We start from the raw sequence: 24,867 nt of genomic DNA, 5'->3' as shown, positions 1-24,867 counted from the left end.
GGGGGAGGGGTTGGACAGGTAGACTTACCTCAGGTGTGTCCACTCAGTCTGCAGCCGCTGATCAACAGACACTAACGGTGAGTTCCTCCTCCTGATTCTCTTTAAACCGTTTGAATCATCAGTTCATAGTTTAGTCTGTGAAATATGAAATCAAACTGATTCTCTGAGTCTCCGTCTGTAGTTGAACTCTTCTGTCACTCGTTAGTTTCTGGTTTTCATCTGATCTGAGTGATCATTGAACTGTTTTAAATGAGATGAAATGACCTTTTAATAAGTGAGACAGAGCAGAGATGTTTAGTGTTGAGACGATGAGTCACTCTGCCGACAAACATCATCACACAACAAACTGTTTAATCTACAGATGTGGACTTTAGATTAGATTCAACTTTATTGTTATTGTGTACAAGTACAAAGACAACGAAATGCAGTTTGCGTCCAACCAGAAGTGCAAAAAAAAGCAGAAAAGTGCAACGTGATATACAAGTATAGACAGGTGGTGCATAGGCAGGACAATACATATTTTATTTTTTGTTATAAGAGCAGAATAAATATGGCTATGTAATATGAACAACATGTAAAGATATATGCAATGTAGTAGCATTATAATAATAGTAAGAATAATATAGATATATGCATTGTATTAACAGAATATAAGAAAAACAGAATAAATATGGATATACTGAATGAACCATATAGACAGATATGTACAGTGTGTACATACTGCTACTTTGAGTCCCCCCCGCTTCGCCTTTATGTCCAAATACCATCACTTCTGGGTCCAAAAACACACGACGTGGATGCTGTATCACCCTGCTGGAGGCTTTAAAGTGCCCATATTATGAAAACATAACTTGTTTTTGGGGAGTTCTTTAGTGTCTCTGGTGCTTCATACAGACGTTGATAACCCTCCATGCTGTTCTGAGTGAGATACGGTTTCTGAATGTGTCCTGTCTTCAGTCTCCGGGTCAGCTGGTCAACATCTGCACAGCTTTCTACGTCACTAGCTGAGACGAGGGGGCTAGGGGGATAACCGTTAGCATGCTAGCGTTAGCATGCTAGCGTTAGCATGCTAGCGTTAGCATGCTAGCTCGTTCTCAATGGCAAAACACTGCTACAACACACACTAGTTCACCATAATCTCCAAAAGAACTACTTCCATGTCCCTGTTCTGCAGGTATTCACACAAAGGTGGAAGTGTTCCCTCGTTTAGAAGAAGTCTCCCAGCTAATCCTGCCTTGTTCTACTGAAGTTGGAGAAACAGCTAGCTAGCTCATGTAGTCCTTACCTAGCTACTGAGCACGTAGTCCTTACCTAGCTACTGAGCGCGTAGTCCTTACCTAGCTACTGAGCATGTAGTCCTTACCTAGCTACTGAGCGTGTAGTCCTTACCTAGCTCCTGAGCGTGTAGTCCTTACCTAGCTACTGAGCGTGTAGTCCCTACCTAGCTACTGAGCGTGTAGTCCTTACCTAGCTCCTGAGCGTGTAGTCCTTACCTAGCTACTGAGCGTGTAGTCCCTACCTAGCTACTGAGCGTGTAGCCCTTACCTAGCTCCTGAGCGTGTAGTCCTTACCTAGCTACTGAGCATGTAGTCCTTACCTAGCTACTGAGCGTGTAGCCCTTACCTAGCTACCAAGCATGTAGTCCTTACCTAGCTACTGAGCATGTGCAACTCCCAACAAAGATGTTCCAGCAGTGAGAGGTCTCACTCTGTAGCTAAAACAGAGACCTGAACACAGGGTGAAACGAGGAGCTGCAGCAATGAGCAGTACAACTAAAATATGGTGTTTTGTGATAATTAAACCATGTAAACCTATTCTGATACAACCTCAAAATACAATTATGAAGCTAAAAATGAGCAGAATATTTGCACTTTAACAACAGCATCCGTTATTTCTACAGTCTGTGTTTTAAATGTTTCTGTGTGTTGTAGCCTGGGAAAACTCTGACCAACTTCCGGTAAATTTGAAATTTGTTCTGCAAGTCCGTCTGGCCAAGAGCCCATTCAAGCCCATTTACAATGTTTCCAAATCGAGGCACCAATCACAACCGTTGAGGCGGGCTCTACACCAATCACAACCGTTGAGGCCGCCTCTACACGATGACGATAGCTCACGAGGGCGAGCAGCTTCTTGTTTGCATTCAACATGGCAGCCACCGAAGGTCAGCAACCCATTGATGGCGCTGTCGCTGCTACGTCACCCAGATCGTTGGTCCGATTGGTTGAAGGACTATCCAATTGCGCCCAGAGGCATTTGAGCGGCGTCCGTTGGTGACGCCCCTTTGGAAATGGGCTGTGAATGAAGCTTCCCCAGACCCCCCCCCTCAGTTACAGCTGAGAATGGTCTGGGGTCAACCAGGCTACTACTTTTGTGTTTTAAATAAAGTTTCTCTCTTTATTGTGTTTTAAATAAAGTTTCTCTCTGTGTTGCTGTTGCGTTGCGTGGCTCCGCCCCCTGCAGGTGACATCATGGCGTTCCATCCAGAGTTCGAGGGCGCGGGGCAGAGGGCGGGGCTTCAGGTGTGGCGGGTGGAGAACATGGATCTGGTTCCTGTTCCTGCCGCGCTGCACGGAGCTTTCTACAGCGGAGACGCTTACCTGGTTCTCCACAGCACGGAGAACGGGCGGGGAGCCCTGCAGCACCACCTGCACTACTGGCTAGGTACTATATATACATACTGTGTATATATATATATATATATATATATACACAATTGAATTCAATTATATTTATAGTCTCAAATCATAACAGGAATTATCTCGAGACACTCTACAGATAGAGGAGGTCTAGACCACACTCTATCATTTACAAAGACCCAACAATTCTAGTAATTCCCCCAAGAGCATGCATGAATGCGTAAGTGCGACAGTGGCGAGGAAAACTTCCCTTCCCCAGACTCTTGGTAGGGGGTGTCTGACGGGACAGACCCAGGCTCTTGGTAGGCGGTGTCTGACGGGACAGACCCAGGCTCTTGGTAGGCGGTGTCTGACGGGACAGACCCAGGCTCTTGGTAGGCAGTGTCTGACGGGACAGACCCAGGCTCTTGGTAGGGGGTGTCTGACGGGACAGACCCAGGCTCTTGGTAGGCGGTGTCTGACGGGACAGACCCAGGCTCTTAATAGGCGGTGTCTGACGGGACAGACCCAGGCTCTTGGTAGGCGGTGTCTGATGGGACAGACCCAGGCTCTTGGTAGGCGGTGTCTGATGGGACAGCCCAGGCTCTTGGTAGGTGGTGTCTGATGGGACAGACCCAGGCTCTTGGTAGGCGGTGTCTGACGGGACAGACCCAGGCTCTTGGTAGGCGGTGTCTGACGGGACAGACCCAGGCTCTTGGTAGGCGGTGTCTGACGGGACAGACCCAGGCTCTTGGTAGGCGGTGTCTGACGGGACAGACCCAGGCTCTTGGTAGGCGGTGTCTGACGGTGCTGGTTGGGGGTGTGATGAACAGTGGCAATAATAATCACAATAAAGATAATGACTAGAAATAGTAGTTATAATAGTTCACGGTGTCGTAGAGCACAGCAGGGCGTAACAGGGCGTGGCAGGGCGTTGGCCGGACATAGCAAGTCGAAGCTGGGCATTGTAGAGCGTAGTAGGGTGTAATAGGGCACAGCAGGGTGTAGCAGGGTGTAATGCAAATTAATTATTTAAAAATCATACAATGTGATTTTCTGGATTTTTGTTTTAGATTCCGTCTCTCACAGTTGAAGAGTATCTATGATAAAGATTACAGACCTCTACATGCTTTGTAAGTAGGAAAACCTGCAAAATCGGCAGTATATCAAATACTTGTTCTCCCCACTGTAGATCCCCGCTGGCCAAATTTGTGGCCTGTACATTTCACCAACTTCGTTACATTCAGCAGTAACATGAAACAAACTGAATCTGTTGCGGGTAGAATCAATCTTCCGACACGTCACAGATTTGCCCAGTTTCTCAATCAGGTCACACAGAGTCACCGCATCAAGATCAGGAGAAAATCTAGTGGCAAAAACACTCACCAGCTTAGTTTTAATTACTGGAATGTTACTCACTGTGCCGGTACCAACTATTCCCATTTTCCGCTCTCGCTTTAAACAGGTCTGCGTACGGCCAGGTTTCGGTTGCATGGCCACTTTTAGGGGCCTGTGAGGCGTACGCTTCCCTTCCTTCAAGACATAATTCCATGCTGGGGACAGAGGTTGTGTACGCAGAGCCTCTCCCGGTGACTGGCGGGCAAGACCCGCCGACCCCTGCGTTTCTCTCTCCTGAGATCCTGACGCAGCACCAGCCCGGCCAGGGCATCCACGGGTCTCCTCAATAGCCGTCATCCGGCGATCCAGAGCCGCAGTAGTCGCCCCCAGGTTTTCACTCACGCTTGCCTGCGTATCCAGAGCTCCCCTTAGAATAGAAACTTCCCGGCTCAATCGTTCCATCCTGCCGAGTAGCGCCGAGGCATCCATGTTGCCAAAACCAACAGGTGAGACAGGAGACAAACCTGGGAATGTCTTCACCGCGCTCACTGAGCAATTTCAAGCAGTCCTTGATGTTGTTAATGTCCTTCTGAGCACCTTTATGCTTGACATTGCGTTGCAGTTCAAACAGAAGTCTCTTGGAATGTTCAATCCAGTCAGAGGAGAAGATGTTTGGGGCTAACAAAACTATTTCATCCTGTGATAGTGTCTTCATTTTAATAGAAATAAAGTTTAAAAACTCATCTTCCATCCACATTTTCCCGTTAGAGGGTTCATAAACCTCGGGTTTGGTACGATAACATACAGCGCAAGCAGCACGCAACGCCGCCGCAGCCGCCATGATGCCCCCCTAGTTTTCCTACTCTAAATATGTACCTATTTGTATATATATATATATATATATATGTTACTGTTGTATACTTTTCATGACTCTTTTTGTTACTCTTTGCACTCTTCTGTGCCTCTGGTTCTGCTCTCTGATTGGTCGGCTGTAACAGGGTCTGAGTGCTCTCTGGATGAGAGCGGCGCGGCGGCCATATTTGCGGTTCAGATGGACGACTTCCTGCAGGGGGCGCCGATCCAGTACCGCGAAGTCCAAGGCTACGAGTCCAAAACCTTCATAGAGTACTTCAAAACCGGACTCAAGTACATGGTAACCACGGAAACAGTGCGCCTAGCAGGGGCATGTTTGTGTGTCTGAGTGTCTGATGGAACAACAATCTGTGAAACTGGTCCAGTATTAAACCAGAACCAAGCTGTAATGTTACCCTACAGGACTAATGTTCAGCAGCAGTTAGTAACAAGCTGTAATGTTACCCTACAGGACTAATGTTCAGCAGCAGTTAGTAACAAGCTGTAATGTTACCCTACAGGACTAATGTTCAGCAGCAGTTAGTAACAAGCTGTAATGTTACCCTACAGGACTAATGTTCAGCAGCAGTTAGTAACAAGCTGTAATGTTACCCTACAGGACTAATGTTCAGCAGCAGTTAGTAACAAGCTGTAATGTTACCCTACAGGACTAATGTTCAGCAGCAGTTAGTAACAAGCTGTAATGTTACCCTACAGGACTAATGTTCAGCAGCAGTTAGTAACAAGCTGTAATGTTACCCTACAGGACTAATGTTCAGCAGCAGTTAGAGTCACTAAAAGTTCTGTTGTTGCTGCTGACAGACTCAGATTATTATTCTAAGTGTCTGACAACATTATGGGATGGATCCCTACAGAGATAGACCTTTTAGTTAAAGAGGAAGATCCTTTTAGTTTAACATCAAACAGCCCCGAAATCACCATCACCAAACCCACCAGACTCCATGTAAATAATCAGGACTTTTAGCGTGTATTTTATTTATGTTTGTATTCAACCTTTATTTATACTCGAAGGGCATTGAGGTTTCCTTCATTTTCAAAGACGAGTTTACATCAAGATTTATACACAAAAAACAGCTGCAATGACAAATAAACATAAGCAAAAACAATTGCAATTTAAAGAGCAGCGTTTAAACACCAAATGTTTAAAACCAGTAGCAGATGGGAGTACCTCTAACCTCAGAGTTTGTTGCAGAGCGTCCCATGTGCTAGGGGCATCAAAGAAAAAGGCCGTTTTACCAAGATCTGATCGCGCAAGGGACCCTGAGAGTGAGCCAATTGTTGGATCTGGTTTGATAGAAACCAAGATTCCAATGTAACAGGGAGGAGATATAGAGAGGAAGCTTACCACTAATGGCTTTTAAAACAAAGGGCCAGTGATAACTGCGCCTCAAGGAAAGAGAGGACCAGCCAACCTTACTATAGAGAACACAGTGGTGTGTATTATAACTATCACCGATGATAAATCTAAGGGCCGAATGATAAACAGAGTCTGTTTCAATGGAGATGTAGCTGCATGCCTATAGATTACATCACCATAGTCTAATACTGACAAAACTACTGCCTCTACAACTCTCTTCCTACTAAGCAAAGGAAAGCTAGACCGGTTTCTGTATAGAAAGCCCACCTTCTGTCGGAGCTTGGAGGCAAGGCAGTCAACATGAGAGTTTCTCATCAAGCCGCAGTCTGAGATATTTGTAATCAGTAACTATCTCTATAGGAGAGCCATCAACAGTTAAAATATGAAGTTTCGTAAAATCAACATTTCTAGCTCTTGAAAATAACAATAAATAAATAACCATAACTAAGGACTAGTTTAAGGTCAGAGAGAGTGTCTTGTAACAAGTTAAAGGACAGCTGCAAGTTGTCAGTAGCAGCTTGTGGGGGATCTGCAGTACAGAATAGTATCATCTGCATACATGTGGGTGAGGCAACCAGCTAAAGAAGAGACTAGCTCATTAATAGAGATGGTAAAGAGTACAGGACCCAGAACAGAGCCTTGTGGGACTCCTTTTGTTATGGATAAGAAATCAGAATTGCCAAGTGGTGATTCATCACTCTCTGACATCACTCTCTGTCTCCCAGAAAGGGGGCGTGGTGTAATGACATCACTTTCTGTCTCCCAGAAAGGGGGCGTGGCCTCCGGCTTCCACCACGTGGTGACCAACCAGGTTCAGCGGCTGCTGCAGGTCAAAGGTCGACACGTTGTCAGGGCAACAGAGGTTCCTATCAGCTGGCAGAGTTTCAACCAGGGAGACAGTTTCATCCTGGACCTGGGAGAGGTGAGACAGGTGGATAGGTCAGACAGTTGGAGGGGTGAGACAGGTGGAGAGGTCAGACAGGTGGAGGGGTGAGACAGTTTCATCCTGGAACTGGGAAAGGTGAGACAGGTGGAGGGGTCAGACAGGTGGAGAGGTGAGACAGGTGGAGAGGTCAGACAGGTGGAGGGTGAGACAGGTGAAGAGTGAGACAGGTGGAGAGGTGAGACAGGTGGAGGGGTGAGACAGGTGGAGGGGTGAGACAGGTGGAGAGGTGAGACAGGTGGAGGGGTGAGACAGGTGGAGGGGTGAAAAAAATAATATACATATATTCAAACTTTTCTGACAAAAACTTTTAAAATATTCAAACTTTTTCCTCAAAATCTGTCTGTCTCTCTGTGTGTCTGTCTGTCTCTCTGTGTGTCTGTCTGTCTGTCTCTCTGTGTGTCTGTCTGTCTGTCTCTCTGTGTGTCTGTCTGCCTGTCTCTCTGTGTGTCTGTCTGTCTGTCTCTCTGTCTGTCTGTCTCTCTGTGTGTCTGCCTGTCTCTCTGTGTGTCTGTCTGTCTGTCTCTCTGTGTGTCTGCCTGTCTCTCTGTGTGTCTGTCTGTCTCTCTGTGTATGTGTCTGTCTGTCTGTCTCTCTGTGTGTCTGTCTCTCTGTGTGCCTGTCTGTCTCTCTGTGTGTCTGTCTCTCTGTCTCTCTGTCTGTCTGTCTCTCTCCAGGAAATCATCCAGTGGTCTGGTTCCCATAGCAACCGTTTTGAGAAGCTGAAGGCCGCCATGGTGAGTGGTGACATCACCAGACGTGTGCAGAGAGATAACTTAGAGTGAACATTAAATCTTGCCCTGTTTGCTGATTGGCCGGTTGGTTGGCAGGTGTCTAAGGGTATCCGTGACGACGAGCGGTGTGGGCGGGGCCAGCTGCTGGTCTGTGACGAGGGAGAGGAGCCAGACAGGATGCTGCAGGTGACCACTTCCCGTTTACTGTAGTTCTTGGCCACGTTTAACCCCGACAACACGAAGCAACGTCTCAGCTGATTGGTTGATTACAAACAGTTTGTATGACTTTTTAAAATATGTGATGCATGATAATGTTTGAATGTGATGGGGAATGTCTTTCCAAATGTTGGTGTAAATATAGAAAAAAGGATTTCTGACCGTAGTAGTTTTTGTACGAGGGAACTGGACTGAGCTGTGAGACTGACCGAGTGACGCGTACTGGTCTGATCTCGTGTGCTGGAGAAGAGCTATTTTGAATCTGAAAATAAAATGCAATAGCGTGGCTGTTTAGAAAGTTCTGGTAAAACTTAGAACTAACGAAGTCCAATGATTAGATCAGAGGAAAGTCTTTCAGTTAGTTCTGATGATCACATTGGTTTTATATTCATTCGGTTTAGGTGCTGAACCAAAGTCTTATAACGGTAAAAGAGGAGATGAGCAGTTAAAGGTCCAGATATCTTCAGGTCATTAGAGGGGATGTGAAAGCTTCAAGTCATTACCAAATTAGTTGATACAAAGCTAAATACGTTTCCCCTCTCATTCCCCCTGCTCTGGTGTTTCCTCCTCTCATTCCTCCTGCTCTGGTGTTTCCTCCTCTCATTCCTCCTGCTCTGGTGTTTCCTCCTCTCATTCCCCCTGCTCTGGTGTTTCCCCTCTCATTCCTCCTGCTCTGGTGTTCCCCCTCTCATTCCCCCTGCTCTGGTGTTTCCCCCTCTCATTCCCCCTGCTCTGGTGTTTCCCCCTCTCATTCCCCCTGCTCTGGTGTTCCCCCTCTCATTCCCCCTGCTCTGGTGTTCCCCCTCTCATTCCCCCTGCTCTGGTGTTTCCCCCCTCTCATTCCCCCTGCTCTGGTGTTTCCCCCTCTCATTCCCCCTGCTCTGGTGTTTCCCCCCTCTCATTCCCTCCTGCTCTGGTGTTTCCCCCCTCTCATTCCCCCCTGCTCTGGTGTTTCCCCCCTCTCATTCCCCCCTGCTCTGGTTTCCCCCTCTCATTCCCCCTGCTCTGGTGTTCCCCCCTCTCATTCCTCCTGCTCTGGTGTTTCCCCCTCTCATTCCCCCCTGCTCTGGTGTTTCCTCCTCTCATTCCCCCCTGCTCTGGTGTTCCCCCCTCTCATTCCCCCTGCTCTGGTGTTTCCTCCTCTCATTCCCCCTGCTCTGGTGTTCCCCCCTCTCAATCCTCTGGTGTTTCCCCCCTCTCGTTCCCCCTGCTCTGGCGTTTCCCCCTCTCATTCCTCCTGCTCTGGTGTTCCCCCCTCTCATTCCCTCCTGCTCTGGTGTTCCCCCCTCTCATTCCCCCCCTGCTCTGGTGTTTCCCCCCTCTCATTCCCCCTGCTCTGGTGTTTCCCCCCTCTCATTCCTCCTGCTCTGGTGTTTCCCCCTCTCATTCCCCCTGCTCTGGTGTTTCCTCCTCTCATTCCCCCTGCTCTGGTGTTCCCCCCTCTCATTCCCCCCTGCTCTGGTGTTCCCCCCCTCTCATTCCCCCCTGCTCTGGTGTTCCCCCCTCTCATTCCCCCCTGCTCTGGTGTTTCCCCCCTCTCATTCCCCCCTGCTCTGGTGTTTCCCCCTCTCATTCCCCCTGCTCTGGTGTTCCCCCTCTCATTCCCCCTGCTCTGGTGTTTCCCCCCTCTCATTCCCCCTGCTCTGGTGTTCCCCCCTCTCATTCCCCCTGCTCTGGTGTTCCCCCCTCTCATTCCCCCTGCTCTGGGTGCACAGAGATCACTTTGGGCTCAAAACTCAAACCCTTAAAAACCAAAACGTAGCGCTGTAACACCTGCAGACACCCCTCTTCCTGTTGACTGTGACCTCTTCCTGTTGACTGTGACCTCTTCCCGTTGTGTTCAGGTTCTCGGGGAGAAACCAGCGCTGCCTGACGCTCAGAGTGACGACACCAAGATGGATGCCTCTAACAGGAGGTTGGCACAGCTCTACAAGGTAACGTGTTCATCCAATCAAAAGTGTAGCTGCTCGTGATGTAACTGATCCACAACGTGTCCACTGGAAGGCTCTTATTGTGAAGTAGCAACAGGAAGTGTCTTCCTGTCTGTCAGGTGTCCAACGCAGGCGGTGACATGGAGGTTACCATGGTAGCAGAGAACAACCCGTTCTCCCAGGATGCTTTGCAGTCCAGCGAGTGTTTCATCCTTGACAACGGAGCCAACGGACGCATCTTTGTCTGGAAAGGTTCCAACTTTAGAACCAAACTGACCTGAAACCTGAACCTGAGGGTAGATGCTAGATCGCAAACACTTCCTGCTTCCTGTTGGTCATGACAGCTGCAGGCTGACTGTAACGGAGTACAGCGGTACTGTGTTACCGTAGAAACCTACAGCTGCAGGCTGACTGTAACGGAGTACAGCGGTCCTGTGTTACCGTAGAAACCTACAGCTGCAGGCTGACTGTAACGGAGTACAGCGGTACTGTGTTACCGTAGAAACCTACAGCTGCAGGCTGACTGTAACGGAGTACAGCGGTCCTGTGTTACTGTAGAAACCTACAGCTGCAGGCTGACTGTAACGGAGTACAGCGGTCCTGTGTTACTGTAGAAACCTCCTTCACACCTTCACCAGTGGACATACTCCAGAAGCTTTGTGGGGGGGGAACTGTTAACTCGTGTTGTCTTCCTTCGACTAACTTTTCTAGGTCAAAATATAAATTTTGGTCGTCTTTTTCTGTCTTTTTAAAGTTTTTCTGGGTTTTTTTCCCAAGTTTTTGGAGCTTATTCTGACATTTTGGTTTTTTGTTTATTTATTTTTCAAATTCTATAACATTTAATAAAACACCCAAAGTCTATGAAAGTAGTGAACTGATCGTGTATTCTACTTGTGAAGAGCCTCGTAAGGAAACATCCACGTTATTTTTTGTATGAAAATTTGGTTGAAAGAAACCCAAATTTGTGACATAGAAAGTTTTTGAAAATAGGTCAGATTTGACCCGAGGACACCAGGAGGTTAACGACATTGTTGAGTGTGAAATATAAACTCTGCAGTAACATCTGATGATGCTGTTGACGCTCTCAGTGTTGATGGTGACGTGTGTATCGGAGCGATCTAGCATCTACCCACGTATGGTCAGCAGTCCTCAAACCAAACCCAAGCTACGTCTCTTATTCTGAAAGCTGTCAGGCTGGTCAGGATGATGATGGTGGTGGTGATGATGATGGTGATGATGGTGATGGTGATGATGATGGTGATGATGGTGATGGTGATGATGGTGATGATGATGATGGTGATGATGATGGTGATGATGATGATGATGATGATGATGATGATGATGATGATGATGATGGTGGTGATGATGATGGTGGTGATGATGGTGGTGATGATGATGGTGGTGGTGATGATGATGGTGGTGATGATGATGATGGTGATGATGATGGTGATGATGATGATGATGATGGTGATGATGATGATAGTGGTGATGATGGTGGTGATGATGATGGTGGTGGTGATGATGATGGTGATGATGGTGATGGTGATGATGATGGTGATGATGGTGATGGTGATGATGATGATGATGATGATAGTGGTGATGATGATGATGATGGTGATGATGATGATGATGATGATGATAGTGGTGATGATGATGGTGATGATGGTGATGATGATAGTGGTGATGATGATGGTGATGATGATGATGATGATGATGGTGATGATGATGGTGATGGTGATGATGATGAAGATGATGATGATGATGATGATGATGGTGATGATGATGATGATGATGATGATGGTGATGGTGATGATGATGATGGTGATGATGATGGTGGTGGTGATGATGATGGTGATGATGATGGTGATGGTGATGGTGATGATGGTGATGGTGATGATGGTGATGATGATGATGGTGATGATGATGGTGATGATGATGATGATGATGGTGATGATGATGATAGTGGTGATGATGGTGGTGATGATGATGGTGGTGGTGATGATGATGATGATGATGATGATGATGATGATGATGATGATGATGGTGATGATGATGATGATGGTGATGATGATGATGATGATGATGATGGTGATGATGATGATGATGATGATGATGATGGTGATGATGATGATGATGATGATGATGATGATGATGATGAGTGATGATGATGATGATGATGATGGTGGTGATGATGATGATGATGATGATGATGATGATGATGATGATGATGATGATGATGATGATGGTGATGATGATGATGATGATGATGATGATGATGATGGTGATGATGGTGATGATGATGATGATGATGATGATAGTGGTGATGATGATGGTGATGATGGTGATGATGATAGTGGTGATGATGATGGTGATGATGGTGATGATGATGGTGATGATGGTGATGATGATGATGATGATGGTGGTGGTGATGATGGTGATGGTGATGATGATGATGATAGTGGTGATGATGATGATGATGATGATGATGATGATGGTGGTGGTGATGATGGTGATGGTGATGATGATGATGATGATGATGATAGTGGTGATGATGATGATGATGGTGATGATGATGGTGGTGGTGATGATGGTGATGGTGATGATGATGTGTGTTCAGGTAAGGATGCGAACACTGAGGAGCGCTTCGCTGTCCTGAAGAGCGCAGAGCAGTTTATCCAAAAGATGAACTACCCAGCATACACACAGGTACACACAGGTACATACACACACACACACACACACACACACACACACACACACACACACACACACACACACACACACATACAGGTAATTCACCTGTCCAAACTCCCTCAGGTTCAGGTCTTTCCGGAGCATGGGGAGACTCCGCTCTTCCAACAGTTCTTTAAAAACTGGAGGGACCGTGGCGACACCGTCGGCATGGGAACGGCCTACGTACCCAGTCAGATCGCTAGGATAAAGAAGGTAAACCAGTCAGGTTCAGGATGGGCTTCAGGGCCAATCAGAGAATGGCTCTCTGTAGACTAACTCTTCTGATTGGACAGGTTCCGTATGACGTGTCAAAGCTCCACCAATCAGACACCATGGCAGCGCAACACGGGATGGTGGACCGCGGAGACGGAGAGAAACAGGTGAGGGGGCGGGGCCAGTTGTGTCTGGCCAATCACAGCTCTGCTGGCAGCTTTTACAGAGTTCCAACAGTTCACAAACATTGACTCTGTGTGTATGTTTCTAAAAAGAGTTCAACATTTAGCCCTCGCTTTCTGAACGGCTCCTGAAGTAATTTTCCCCGTTCAATATCTGTCTGTCTGTCTCTCTAAGCTGTCTGTCTCTCTAAGCTGTCTGTCTGTCTCTCTAACCTGTCTGCCTGTCTCTCTCTAACCAGTCTGTCTCTCTAACTTGTCTGTCTGTCTGTCTCTCTAACCTGTCTGCCTGTCTCTCTCTAACCTGTCTGTCTCTCTAACCTGTTTGCCTGTCTGTCTCTCTAAGCTGTCTGTCTCTCTAACCTGTCTGTCTCTCTAACCTGTCTGTCTGTAGATCTGGCGTATTGAAGGATCAGAGAAAGTTCCGGTTGATGCATCAGTCTACGGTCAGTTCTTTGGAGGCGACAGTTACATCATCCTGTATCAGTACAGACACAACCACAGACAGGGTCACATCATCTACATATGGTGAGATCATGTTTATATTAATATAACAGTTACATCATCCTGTATCAGTACAGACACAACCACAGACAGGGTCACATCATCTACATATGGTGAGATCATGTTTATATTAATATAACAGTTACATCATCCTGTATCAGTACAGACACAACCACAGACAGGGTCACATCATCTACATATGGTGAGATCATGTTTATATTAATATAACAGTTACATCATCCTGTATCAGTACAGACACAACCACAGACAGGGTCACATCATCTACATATGGTGAGATCATGTTTATATTAATATAACAGTTACATCATCCTGTATCAGTACAGACACAACCACAGACAGGGTCACATCATCTACATATGGTGAGATCATGTTTATATTAATATAATATTATAACATGGTCACCAGAGGGCCCACGATTAAGCAATATTACACGAGAGGGTTTGATTCAACGTCATTAGTGGCACGACAGTGACGCTGCTAGGACCGAGGTGCTGGCGCCGAGGTTCTTAAGCATCACTGTTATGGTTACCAACTAAAACTAAGTTCAACTAAAAGTTCAAATCAAACTGTGTTCAAATTGTGGGGCAATTCGCTCTCAAAATGAAGTAAAAAGCAACAGAGATGATTTGTAGTCCCTCCCTGTTAAATGTTAGTGAGCCAGTCATCTTAAGCTAACGTTAGCTTTGTAACAGTAGAGAGCGTGGAATTTTCTAAACGTAATAACTACCACACATATACACACCAAACTGCTTTGCTAACTTAATCTGATTATAACTAAGATATCTACTAAAAAAAATATTTATCCATCGATAGATTTAGCTACCATACATCTGCAAACTTAATTATTGCTGCGTCAGTGGCACAGCTGTTGTGATCCAAACAGCTGATGTGTCCAAACAGCTGATGTGTCCAAACAGCTGATGTGATCCAAACAGCTGTTGTGATCCAAAACAGCTGATGTGTCCAAACAGCTGATCCAAACAGCTGATGTGATCCAAACAGCTGATGTGATCCAAACAGCTGATGTGTCCAAACAGCTGATCCAAACAGCTGATCCAAACAGCTGATGTGATCCAAACAGCTGATGTGATCCAAAACAGCTGATGTGTCCAAACAGCTGATGTGTCCAAACAGCTGATGTGATCCAAACAGCTGATGTGATCCAAACAGCTGATGTGTCCAAACAGCTGATGTGATCCAAACAGCTGATGTGTCCAAACAGCTGATCCAAACAGCTGATGTGTCCAAACAGCTGATCCAAACAGCTGATCCAAACTATTCCAGTAACAGTTAACTCCAGAGTGTTGTAAAAAAGTTTCATCCAGTGATTAACTTCTCATCCTCGTCCAACCATTCATCAAAACTAAGTCCTCCATATAAATCAAAATTAACAACAAAATGATCCATTGTATCAATGTTGTAGGCTAACGTTACGGTTTGTTTGATTCAGCCCTGGAAGTTACAATGTTGCCATGGAAATGGCGGCATAATATTTTCAGTGATGCACCAGGTGCTCAAATGGCTCTGGGTGTGCTCAACGTTCTAAATGTCTAGTTGACCAATCAGATTGTCTGGTCGGGTCTACTTGTTGTATAATACTTTGTAAACCAATACATATGAAATGTTTATATTTAGTATTTGTGTCTCTTCAGGCAGGGAGCAGAGTCCAGCCAGGACGAGATCGGGGTGTCGGCTATCTTGGCTTTCCAGCTGGATGAAGAACTGGGAGGGGGGGCTGTTCAGGTACACCAGCTGGGAACACTGTGGGGGGGGGGGGGGGGACCTTGTTTCCTTAAAGTGGCTACTGTCAGGGATGCACCGAATCCAGGATTGTGCTTCTGATTTGGCTGAATATTGGGCTTTTTGACAGGGGTCGGTTTCTGCTGAACCTTAGAATGTTTTTCACCCTGAACTGAACCCTACGCTGTCACTCCGCGCTACGCTGGTCGACGTAATGACGGCGCCGTTGATTACGGGAAGGTGTTTACGTAGGTGGAGCTTCAATGCAGCAGGCTGAGAGGAAGTGGAAATGGAACTGGTGAGCAGAAAAAGTGTTGTTTGGGAGTACTTTCAGTCAAAAGAAGGCCATTCAAGTCCAGCTACATGTTCAATCTGCAATGCTGATTAGTCTGGTGGTGGCGAGGACCCTAAACAATACACAACATCACCGCTGTTACAACATCTGGTCTACAGACAGCAACCACAATGCAGCAACTTCAGGTAAATAAAATGAAAAGTACACTGCTGTGGACGTTGTTTACTTCATTAATGTGTTTACTGTGTTAATGGACTGAGGATGGGAGTAGGGTTCAGTATTTGGTTTCGGATTCGGCAGAATCTTAACTAGTGGATTTGGTTTTCGGCCGAACCCCAAAAATCTGGATTTGGTGCATCCGTAGTTTCTGTTGATTCTAGCGGCCCCTTTGGACGAAAGCCACACCTGCTGTCATAAAAATCGCTTTAGCGCGAGTTGAAAAATGTTGCATGCGGTAACTACTACTCTGTGAGACAGGTTGGTTCAGACTGCTGGAACCTTTCCTGCAACGTTTTAAAATGGTTTTGTCTCGCATGAATCTTTGGTCTGAACTTGGCTTTAGACACCCAGGCAGACCCAGACTGAACCCTCTGAGCTGAACAGATCATCTGTCCGTCTGCAGGTGCGTGTGGTTCAGGGCAAAGAGCCCGCCCACCTCATGAGCCTGTTTGACAGCCAACCAATGGTGGTGTACAAGGGCGGGACTTCTAGAGAGGGTGGCCAATCAGAGGCTGCAGATACCCGTCTGTTCCAGGTCCGAGCCAATCCGGCAGGAGACACCAGAGCTGTGGAGGTGAGAGAAGCTGTGGAGGTGAGACAGGCTGTTGGGTGAGACAGGAAGCTGTGGGGGTGAGACAGGAAGCTGTGGAGGTGAGAGAAGCTGTGGGGTGAGACGGGAAGCTGTGGAGGTGAGACAGAAAACCAGAGCAAGTTATGTCTTGAGAGGGTAACTGTGCTCATTTTAGTTTCTGTATGCCCCACAAACTGTCTAACTGTCCGTGTAACCAGCAACTGGTGTGTTGTTCCTCCAGCCTGAATCTGGTCTATAGTCTGACCCCAGTATCAGACCCCAATGTTACCATGGTAACCAGTACCTGTTCCCCAGGTGGACCCGTGTTCCTCCAGTCTGAACTCCAGTGATGTCTTCCTGCTGGTTTCCTCCTTTGGGTCCTGGAGGTGGAGGGGGGGGCGCAGCAGCTCGGCTGAAGCTCGGGGAGCAGAACACCTGGCTGCACTCCTGCAGGTAACCCCCCCCACACTGGAGGAGGGGGGGGAGGAAGGTAAGGGGGGGTCTGATTGGTCCATGATGAACTGTAACTAAAGACAGCACATCACTAGGGCTGGGTATCGAACTCGTTACCTCTTTAGACACAACTCAAACTGCCTTTTAAAGTATTGAAAAATGCCTCGTCATTCACTAGCTAAGGAGTAAATCTGTCTGTGAGCCAATCAACACGCAGCATGCTTCTAACGTAATGTCTGTGATTGGCTGTCTAACGTAACACGTCGTAGAGACACACAGGAGGAAGTCACGGTGTTGGTATCGTTATGGAAAAATGTTTTTAAACCTGTGAGTTTCTGTGTCTCTGTGTGGTTACAGATGCATTCTGGGATGCGTTGGGGGGGAAGAAAGACTACTGCCGGTCTCCCCGTCTGAAGAACAAGATGGACGCTCATCCTCCTCGTCTGTTCACCTGCTCCAACAAGACTGGAAACTTCCTGGTCTGTCTGTCTGTCCCTTTGTCCCTCTGTCTGTCTGTCTGTCTGTCTGTCTGTCGCCTGCAGCACCAGAATAACAATTCTACCTTAAGTCTGTCTGTGTCTGTCCCCGGTTTGAGTTTTTGTAATTGTTTTTTCATCTGTCTGTCTCTCTGTCTGTCTGTCTCTCTGTCCATCTGTCCGTCTGTCTGTCCGTCCGTCTGTCTGTCTCACACTGGGCAGAGCGGCAGCTCAACTGCGGTGCTTTTAGATGAACATGTCCCGTTCTTATGTTGCACGTCAGTTAAACATATGTCCTGACTCAGAGTGTCAAAAAAGTGACACCAAGAGTCCCAACAAAGTGTGTTTAAATATGACGTTAAAGGAGACTTTTAGCATCAATAACAAACGCCAAAGACACCTGACCAAGCATCGCTTTCTGACGCGAGAATGAATTGCTGTTCACAATGTTTTTTCAGTATTGTGTCAGTAATAATAATAATAATAATAATAATAATAATAATAACAATAATTTAAACATTACCTGTCTGTGTTCAGATGGAGGAGGTTCCAGGGGAGCTGACGCAGGACGATCTCGCTCCTGATGATGTCATGATCCTCGACACCTGGGACCAGGTGAGTCTCCGACCCAAGCCCGACACAGTTAAATCTCATTTTTTTCTCATACTAATGACAAATGTGTTTGTTTGTGTGGAAAGCTTTTATTAAGCAACTGTAGGAAGACATTCAGAAATGTCAACAGATGTGAGGTCATCAGGGCACACGGGGCAACAAGCGCACGTTAACACAGGCACGCACCTACATAATCAGCGGTTTTAAATTTAAAATGTTCAATGCCTTATCGCACTGATGTGAACAAGCCTGACCTGAATCCGAACGTCATTTCTAAATATCTGTCCGAACCCGGCCCGGCCCGTCAGGTACCCCTGGGTCCCGACGGGCTCGGTTCAGGTATCCATCCTCTAGTCCTCACCTCCTGTGTCCTCATCTCCTGTGCCCTCCTGCAGGTGTTCGTTTGGATCGGAAACGAGGCTCAAGAGGAAGAGAAGACAGAGGCGGTGGCGTCAGGTGAGAAAGAAAGGAAGTCAGACTGGTAGACAGGAAGTCAGACTGGTAGACTGGAGGTAAGACTGGTACACTGGAGGTTAGACTGGTAGACTGGAGATTAGACTGATAGACTGGAGGTTAGACTGGTAGACTGGAGGTTAGACTGGTAGACTGGAGGTTAGGCTGGTAGACTGCAGATTAGGCTGGTAGACTGGAGGTTAGGCTGGTAGACTGGAGATTAGACTGGAGGTTAGACTGGCAGACTGGAGATTGGTAGACTGGAGGTTAGACTGGTAGACTGAGATTAGACTGGTAGACTGGAGGTTAGACTGGTAGACTGGAGATTAGACTGATAGACTGGACATTAGGTTGGTAGACTGGAGGTTAGACTGGTAGACTGGAGGTTAGGCTGGTAGACTGCAGATTAGACTGGTAGACTGGAGGTTAGGCTGGTAGACTGGAGGTTAGGCTGGTAGACTGGAGGTTAGGCTGGTAGACTGGAGGTTACACTGGTAGACTGGAGATTAGACTGGTAGACTGGAGGTTACACTGGTAGACTGGAGGTTACACTGGTAGACTGGAGATTAGACTGGCAGACTGGAGATTAGACTGGTAGACTGGACATTAGGCTGGTAGACTGGAGGTTAGACTGGAGGTTAGACTGGTAGACTGAGGTAAGACTGGTAGACTGGATATTAGGCTGGTAGACTGGAGATTAGACTGGTAGGCTGGAGGTTAGCCTGGTAGGCTGGAGGTTAGCCTGGTAGACTGGAGGTTAGACTGGTAGACTGGAGGTAAGACTGGTAGACTGGAGATTAGGCTGGTAGACTGGAGGTTAGACTGGTAGACTGGAGATTAGACTAGTAGATAGGAGGTTAGGCTGGTAGGCTGGTAGACTGGAGGTTAGGCTGGTAGACTGGAGGTTAGGCTGGTAGACTGGATAATAGACTGGTAGACTGGAGAATAGACTGGTAGACTGGAGGTTAGGCTGGTAGACTGGAGGTTAGGCTGGTAGACTGGAGAATAGACTGGTAGACTGGAGAGTAGACTGGAGATTAGACTGGTAGACTGGAGGTTAGGCTGGTAGACTGGAGATTAGACTGGTAGACTGGTAGACTGGAGGTTAGACTGGTAGACTGGAGATTAGACTGGTAGACTGGAGGTTAGTCTGGTAGACTGGAGGTTAGACTGGTAGACTGGAGATTAGGCTGGTAGACGGGAGGTTAGACTGGAGATTAGACTGGTAGACTGGAGATTAGACTGGTAGACTGGACATTAGGTTGGTAGACTGGAGGTTAGACTGGTAGACTGGAGGTTAGACTGGTAGACTGGAGATTAGACTGGTAGACTGGTAGACTGGAGGTTAGACTGGTAGACTGGAGGTTAGACTGGTAGACTGGAGAGTAGACTGGAGATTAGACTGGTAGACTGGAGGTTAGACTGGTAGACTGGAGATTAGGGCTGGTAGACTGGAGATTAGGCTGGTAGACTGGAGATTAGACTGGTAGGCTGGAGGTTAGACTGGTAGACTGGAGGTAAGACTGGTAGACTGGAGGTAAGACTGGTAGACTGGAGATTAGGCTGGTAGACTGGAGGTTAGACTGGTAGACTGGAGATTAGACTGGTAGATAGGAGGTTAGGCTGGTAGGCTGGTAGACTGGAGGTTAGGCTGGTAGACTGGAGGTTAGGCTGGTAGACTGGAGGTTAGGCTGGTAGACTGGAGATTAGACTGGTAGACTGGAGGTTACACTGGTAGACTGGAGGTTACACTGGTAGACTGGAGATTAGACTGGCAGACTGGAGATTAGACTGGTAGACTGGACATTAGGCTGGTAGACTGGAGGTTAGACTGGAGGTTAGACTGGTAGACTGAGGTAAGACTGGTAGACTGGATATTAGGCTGGTAGACTGGAGATTAGGCTGGTAGACTGGAGATTAGACTGGTAGGCTGGAGGTTAGCCTGGTAGACTGGAGGTTAGACTGGTAGACTGGAGGTAAGACTGGTAGACTGGAGATTAGGCTGGTAGACTGGAGGTTAGACTGGTAGACTGGAGATTAGACTAGTAGATAGGAGGTTAGGCTGGTAGGCTGGTAGACTGGAGGTTAGGCTGGTAGACTGGAGGTTAGACTGGTAGACTGGATATTAGACTGGCAGACTGGAGATTAGACTGGTAGACTGGAGGTTAGGCTGGTAGACTGGAGGTTAGGCTGGTAGACTGGAGATTAGACTGGTAGACTGGAGGTTAGGCTGGTAGACTGGAGGTTAGACTGGTAGACTGAGATTAGACTGGTAGACTGGAGGTTAGACTGGTAGACTGGAGGTTAGACTGGTAGACTGGAGATTAGACTGGTAGACTGGAGGTTAGACTGGTAGACTGGAGGTTAGACTGGTAGACTGGAGATTAGACTGGAGGTTAGGCTGGTAGACTGGAGATTAGACTGGTAGACTGGAGATTAGACTGGTAGACTGGAGATTAGACTGGTAGACTGGAGGTTAGACTGGTAGACTGGAGATTAGACTGGTAGACTGGAGGTTAGACTGGTAGACTGGAGGTTAGACTGGTAGACTGGAGATTAGACTGGCAGACTGGGTAGACTGGAGGTTAGACTGGTAGACTGGAGGTTAGACTGGTAGACTGGAGGTTAGACTGGTAGACTGGAGATTAGACTGGTAGACTGGCAGACTGGAGGTAGACTGGTAGACTGGTAGACTGGAGGTTAGACTGGTAGACTGGAGATTAGACTGGTAGACTGGAGATTAGACTGGCAGACTGGAGATTAGACTGGTAGACTGGAGATTAGACTGGTAGACTGAGGTTAGACTGGAGGTTAGACTGGTAGACTGGAGGTTAGACTGGTAGACTGGAGATTAGACTGGTAGACTGGAGATTAGACTGGTAGACTGGAGATTAGGCTGGTAGACTGGAGGTTAGAGACTGGAGGTTAGACTGGTAGACTGGAGGTTAGACTGGTAGACTGGAGATTAGACTGGTAGACTGGAGATTAGACTGGTAGACTGGAGATTAGACTGGTAGACTGGAGATTAGACTGGTAGACTGGATATTAGGCTGGTAGACTGGAGATTAGGCTGGTAGACTGGAGATTAGCCTGGTAGACTGGAGGTTAGACTGGTAGACTGGAGGTAAGACTGGTAGACTGGAGGTAAGACTGGTAGACTGGAGATTAGGCTGGTAGACTGGAGGTTAGACTGGTAGACTGGAGATTAGACTAGTAGATAGGAGGTTAGGCTGGTAGGCTGGTAGACTGGAGGTTAGACTGGTAGACTGGATATTAGACTGGCAGACTGGAGATTAGACTGGTAGACTGGAGGTTAGGCTGGTAGACTGGAGGTTAGACTGGTAGACTGGAGGTTAGACTGGTAGACTGGAGATTAGGCTGGTAGACTGGAGAGTAGACTGGAGATTAGACTGGTAGACTGGAGGTTAGGCTGGTAGACTAGAGATTAGACTGGTAGACTGGTAGACTGGAGGTTAGGCTGGTAGACTGGAGAATAGACTGGTAGACTGGAGATTAGACTGGTAGACTGGAGGTTAGGCTGGTAGACTGGAGATTAGACTGGTAGACTGGAGAGTAGACTGGAGATTAGACTGGTAGACTGGAGGTTAGGCTGGTAGACTAGAGATTAGACTGGTAGACTGGTAGACTGGAGGTTAGGCTGGTAGACTGGAGATTAGACTGGTAGACTGGAGGTTAGTCTGGTAGACTGGAGGTTAGACTGGTAGACTGGAGATTAGGCTGGTAGACGGGAGGTTAGACTGGTAGACGGGAGGTTAGACTGGTAGACTGGAGATTAGACTGGTAGACTGGAGATTAGACTGGTAGACTGGACATTAGGCTGGTAGACTGGAGGTTAGACTGGTAGACTGGAGATTAGACTGGTAGACTGGAGGTTAGACTGGTAGACTGGAGGTTAGACTGGTAGACTGGAGATTAGACTGGTAGACTGGTAGACTGGAGGTTAGACTGGTAGACTGGAGGTTAGACTGGTAGACTGGAGGTTAGACTGGTAGACTGGAGGTTAGACTGGTAGACTGGAGGTTAGACTGGTAGACTGGTAGACTGGAGGTTAGACTGGTAGACTGGAGATTAGACTGGTAGACTGGTAGACTGGAGGTTAGACTGGTAGACTGGAGGTTAGACTGGTAGACTGGAGGTTAGACTGGTAGACTGGTAGACTGGTAGACTGGTAGACTGGAGATTAGACTGGTAGACTGGAGATTAGGCTGGTAGACTGGAGATTAGGCTGGTAGACTGGAGGTTAGACTGGTAGACTGGAGATTAGACTGGTAGACTGGAGGTTAGACTGGTAGACTGGAGATTAGGCTGGTAGACTGGAGGTTAGACTGGTAGACTGGAGGTTAGGCTGGTAGACTGGAGGTTAGACTGGTAGACTGGTAGACTGGAGGTTAGACTGGTAGACTGGAGATTAGACTGGTAGACTGGAGGTTAGACTGGTAGATAGGAGTTTAGTGTTTTGACGTATTTGACTTGGTGCTGTTACAGCAACTTCTATTTAGGCAGTGATGTATTATTAAGAGTCAGTTTAAAATAAATAGACGCTGCAGTCGGCTTCCTTGTTTACATTGTGGAAGCTTTCTGATTGGATGGCTTTAATCTTTAGTAGCTTTGTAGTTCCTGAGAAGAGCAGGACTACAAACAGCTAACGGCTAACAGCTAATTGTGTGTGCAGCTCTCAGGTACTTGGCGAGCGACCCGGCCCACAGGGACCCTCGCACGCCCACCGTGACCGCGAAACAGGGATTTGAACCGCCGACCTTCACCGGCTGGTTCCTGGGCTGGAACCACCAGGGCCTGTGACATCACTTCCTGTTTACACACACAGTCTCACTGCTTTGCTCTGATGAATAAAACCTGTCTGTCTGCTCACTTTGTGTTTATTTTCCTTTTAACAAACTAAAGTCAAACTGAAGTATGGAAACCCAGAGTGGCCAACACGTTGAGCTAGGCTAACAGTTTCCCTCTGCTTCCAGAGTTTGTGCTAAGCTAGGCTAAACTAGAGCTGATCTGACTCTGGGTAAAAGTGTCGTACTGTTCCTTTAATGCCAGGATCAGATTACACAATTTCAACCTGACAGACACGTCGCAGACAAATGTTCAAAGTCGTGCCTGATAACGTGGGTCCGGACCGACAATCGTGTGTCTTTATCTCTCTTATTTTATGAAATCAGTACACAGAAACATGTTTCAGAAAACATTTTAAGCGATAAATAAAATATGCAATTGGTAAATCTGGAAATGGATTTCAGATCAACAACGGTCAGTTTAAAAGATTTTTGAGAGTTTTTGAGAGGCTGCTGCTCCAGCGAAGCGTTGACCTGAACTAATGCTTTCTCTTCATGACAACATGCGATAATCGGTCAGGGGGCTGGTCGGTGTCACACTTGTAGTGCTGCTACTCTTCTGTTCAAGACACAGCAAGATGTTTTGGCAATATACGTCTGTCTAGTCTAACATAGTGACTGTCATGAAAGACAAAATCGTGTAGTCTGATCCTGTGAGACAAAACCTAAACACAGAGCGTAAAAAATTAGGAATATATTCAAACTGTCTCTTTAAAACAAGTTTAACTTTCAAATAAACAGCAGTTCTTCCATTCAGACCAGAGATTAGTCCTTTCCCTCTCTGTCTGTTTGCTCTGTCAGGGTCATCAACCGGTATTGCTACCAATGGCTAACCTGGCTAGAGCTAACCCTGCTAAATATAACAAAATAACGGTTAATACAGAGTTGTTTTAGCGTCTCTTCCACGCTTCCTGTTTGTTGTCTCTGTGAGCAGCCGGGCAATGCATTGTGGGAGACGGGGCGTCGAGTTTCCCACTCCTCGTTGTCATACAGTTGAATCCAGGTGACTTTATATAAATGAGGCCGGTCCAGGTGTGTTTATGTAAATGAGGACGGTCTAGGTGCCTTTATGTAAATGAGGCCGGTCCAGGTGACTTTATGTAAATGAGGACGGTCCAGGTGTCTTTATGTAAATGAGGACGGTCCAGGAGTCTTTATGTAAATGAGGACGGTCCAGGTGTCTTTATGTAAATGAGGCCGGTCCAGGTGTCTTTATGTAAATGAGGACGGTCTAGGTGCCTTTATGTAAATGAGGCCGGTCCAGGTGTCTTTATGTAAATGAGGACGGTCCAGGTGTCTTTATGTAAATGAGGACGGTCCAGGTGCCTTCATGTAAATGAGGACGGTCTAGGTGCCTTTATGTAAATGAGGACGGTCTAGGTGCCTTCATGTAAATGAGGCCGGTCCAGGTGACTTTATGTAAATGAGGACGGTCCAGGTGTCTTTATGTAAATGAGGCCGGTCCAGGTGTCTTTATGTAAATGAGGACGGTCTAGGTGCCTTTATGTAAATGAGGACGGTCCAGG

General features: G+C 47.0%; 1 protein-coding gene across 1 annotated transcript; it reads left to right on the top strand.

The window, feature by feature from the left end:
• Window positions 1-23,366, top strand: LOC144518800 (gelsolin-like). The gene is made up of 19 exons (XM_078251721.1): window positions 1-77; window positions 2,461-2,661; window positions 4,952-5,106; window positions 6,950-7,105; window positions 7,804-7,863; window positions 7,957-8,046; window positions 9,921-10,010; window positions 10,127-10,259; window positions 12,625-12,713; window positions 12,825-12,953; window positions 13,034-13,120; window positions 13,527-13,660; window positions 15,310-15,400; window positions 16,315-16,485; window positions 16,798-16,972; window positions 17,293-17,414; window positions 17,949-18,026; window positions 18,419-18,479; window positions 23,170-23,366. Exons 2-19 carry the CDS (start codon window positions 2,469-2,471, stop codon window positions 23,295-23,297), a joined length of 2,142 nt encoding a protein of 713 aa, XP_078107847.1. The 5' UTR covers window positions 1-77; window positions 2,461-2,468; the 3' UTR covers window positions 23,298-23,366.
• The last annotated feature ends 1,501 nt before the right edge of the window (window positions 23,367-24,867 follow it).

Source organism: Sander vitreus, chromosome 5, assembly GCF_031162955.1.
Source record: "Sander vitreus isolate 19-12246 chromosome 5, sanVit1, whole genome shotgun sequence".
Lineage (NCBI taxonomy): Eukaryota > Metazoa > Chordata > Actinopteri > Perciformes > Percidae > Sander > Sander vitreus.
This window is presented reverse-complemented; position numbering and strand designations above follow the sequence as displayed.

Coding starts and splice junctions, on each gene's coding strand:
- LOC144518800 (XM_078251721.1), top strand. CDS start 2,469: ATGGCGTTCCATCCAGAGTTCGAGGGCGCGGGGCAGAGGGCGGGGCTT. Junction 5,107..6,949: donor AAACCGGACTCAAGTACATG/GTAACCACGGAA, acceptor TCTGTCTCCCAG/AAAGGGGGCGTGGCCTCCGG. Junction 7,864..7,956: donor AGAAGCTGAAGGCCGCCATG/GTGAGTGGTGAC, acceptor GTTGGTTGGCAG/GTGTCTAAGGGTATCCGTGA.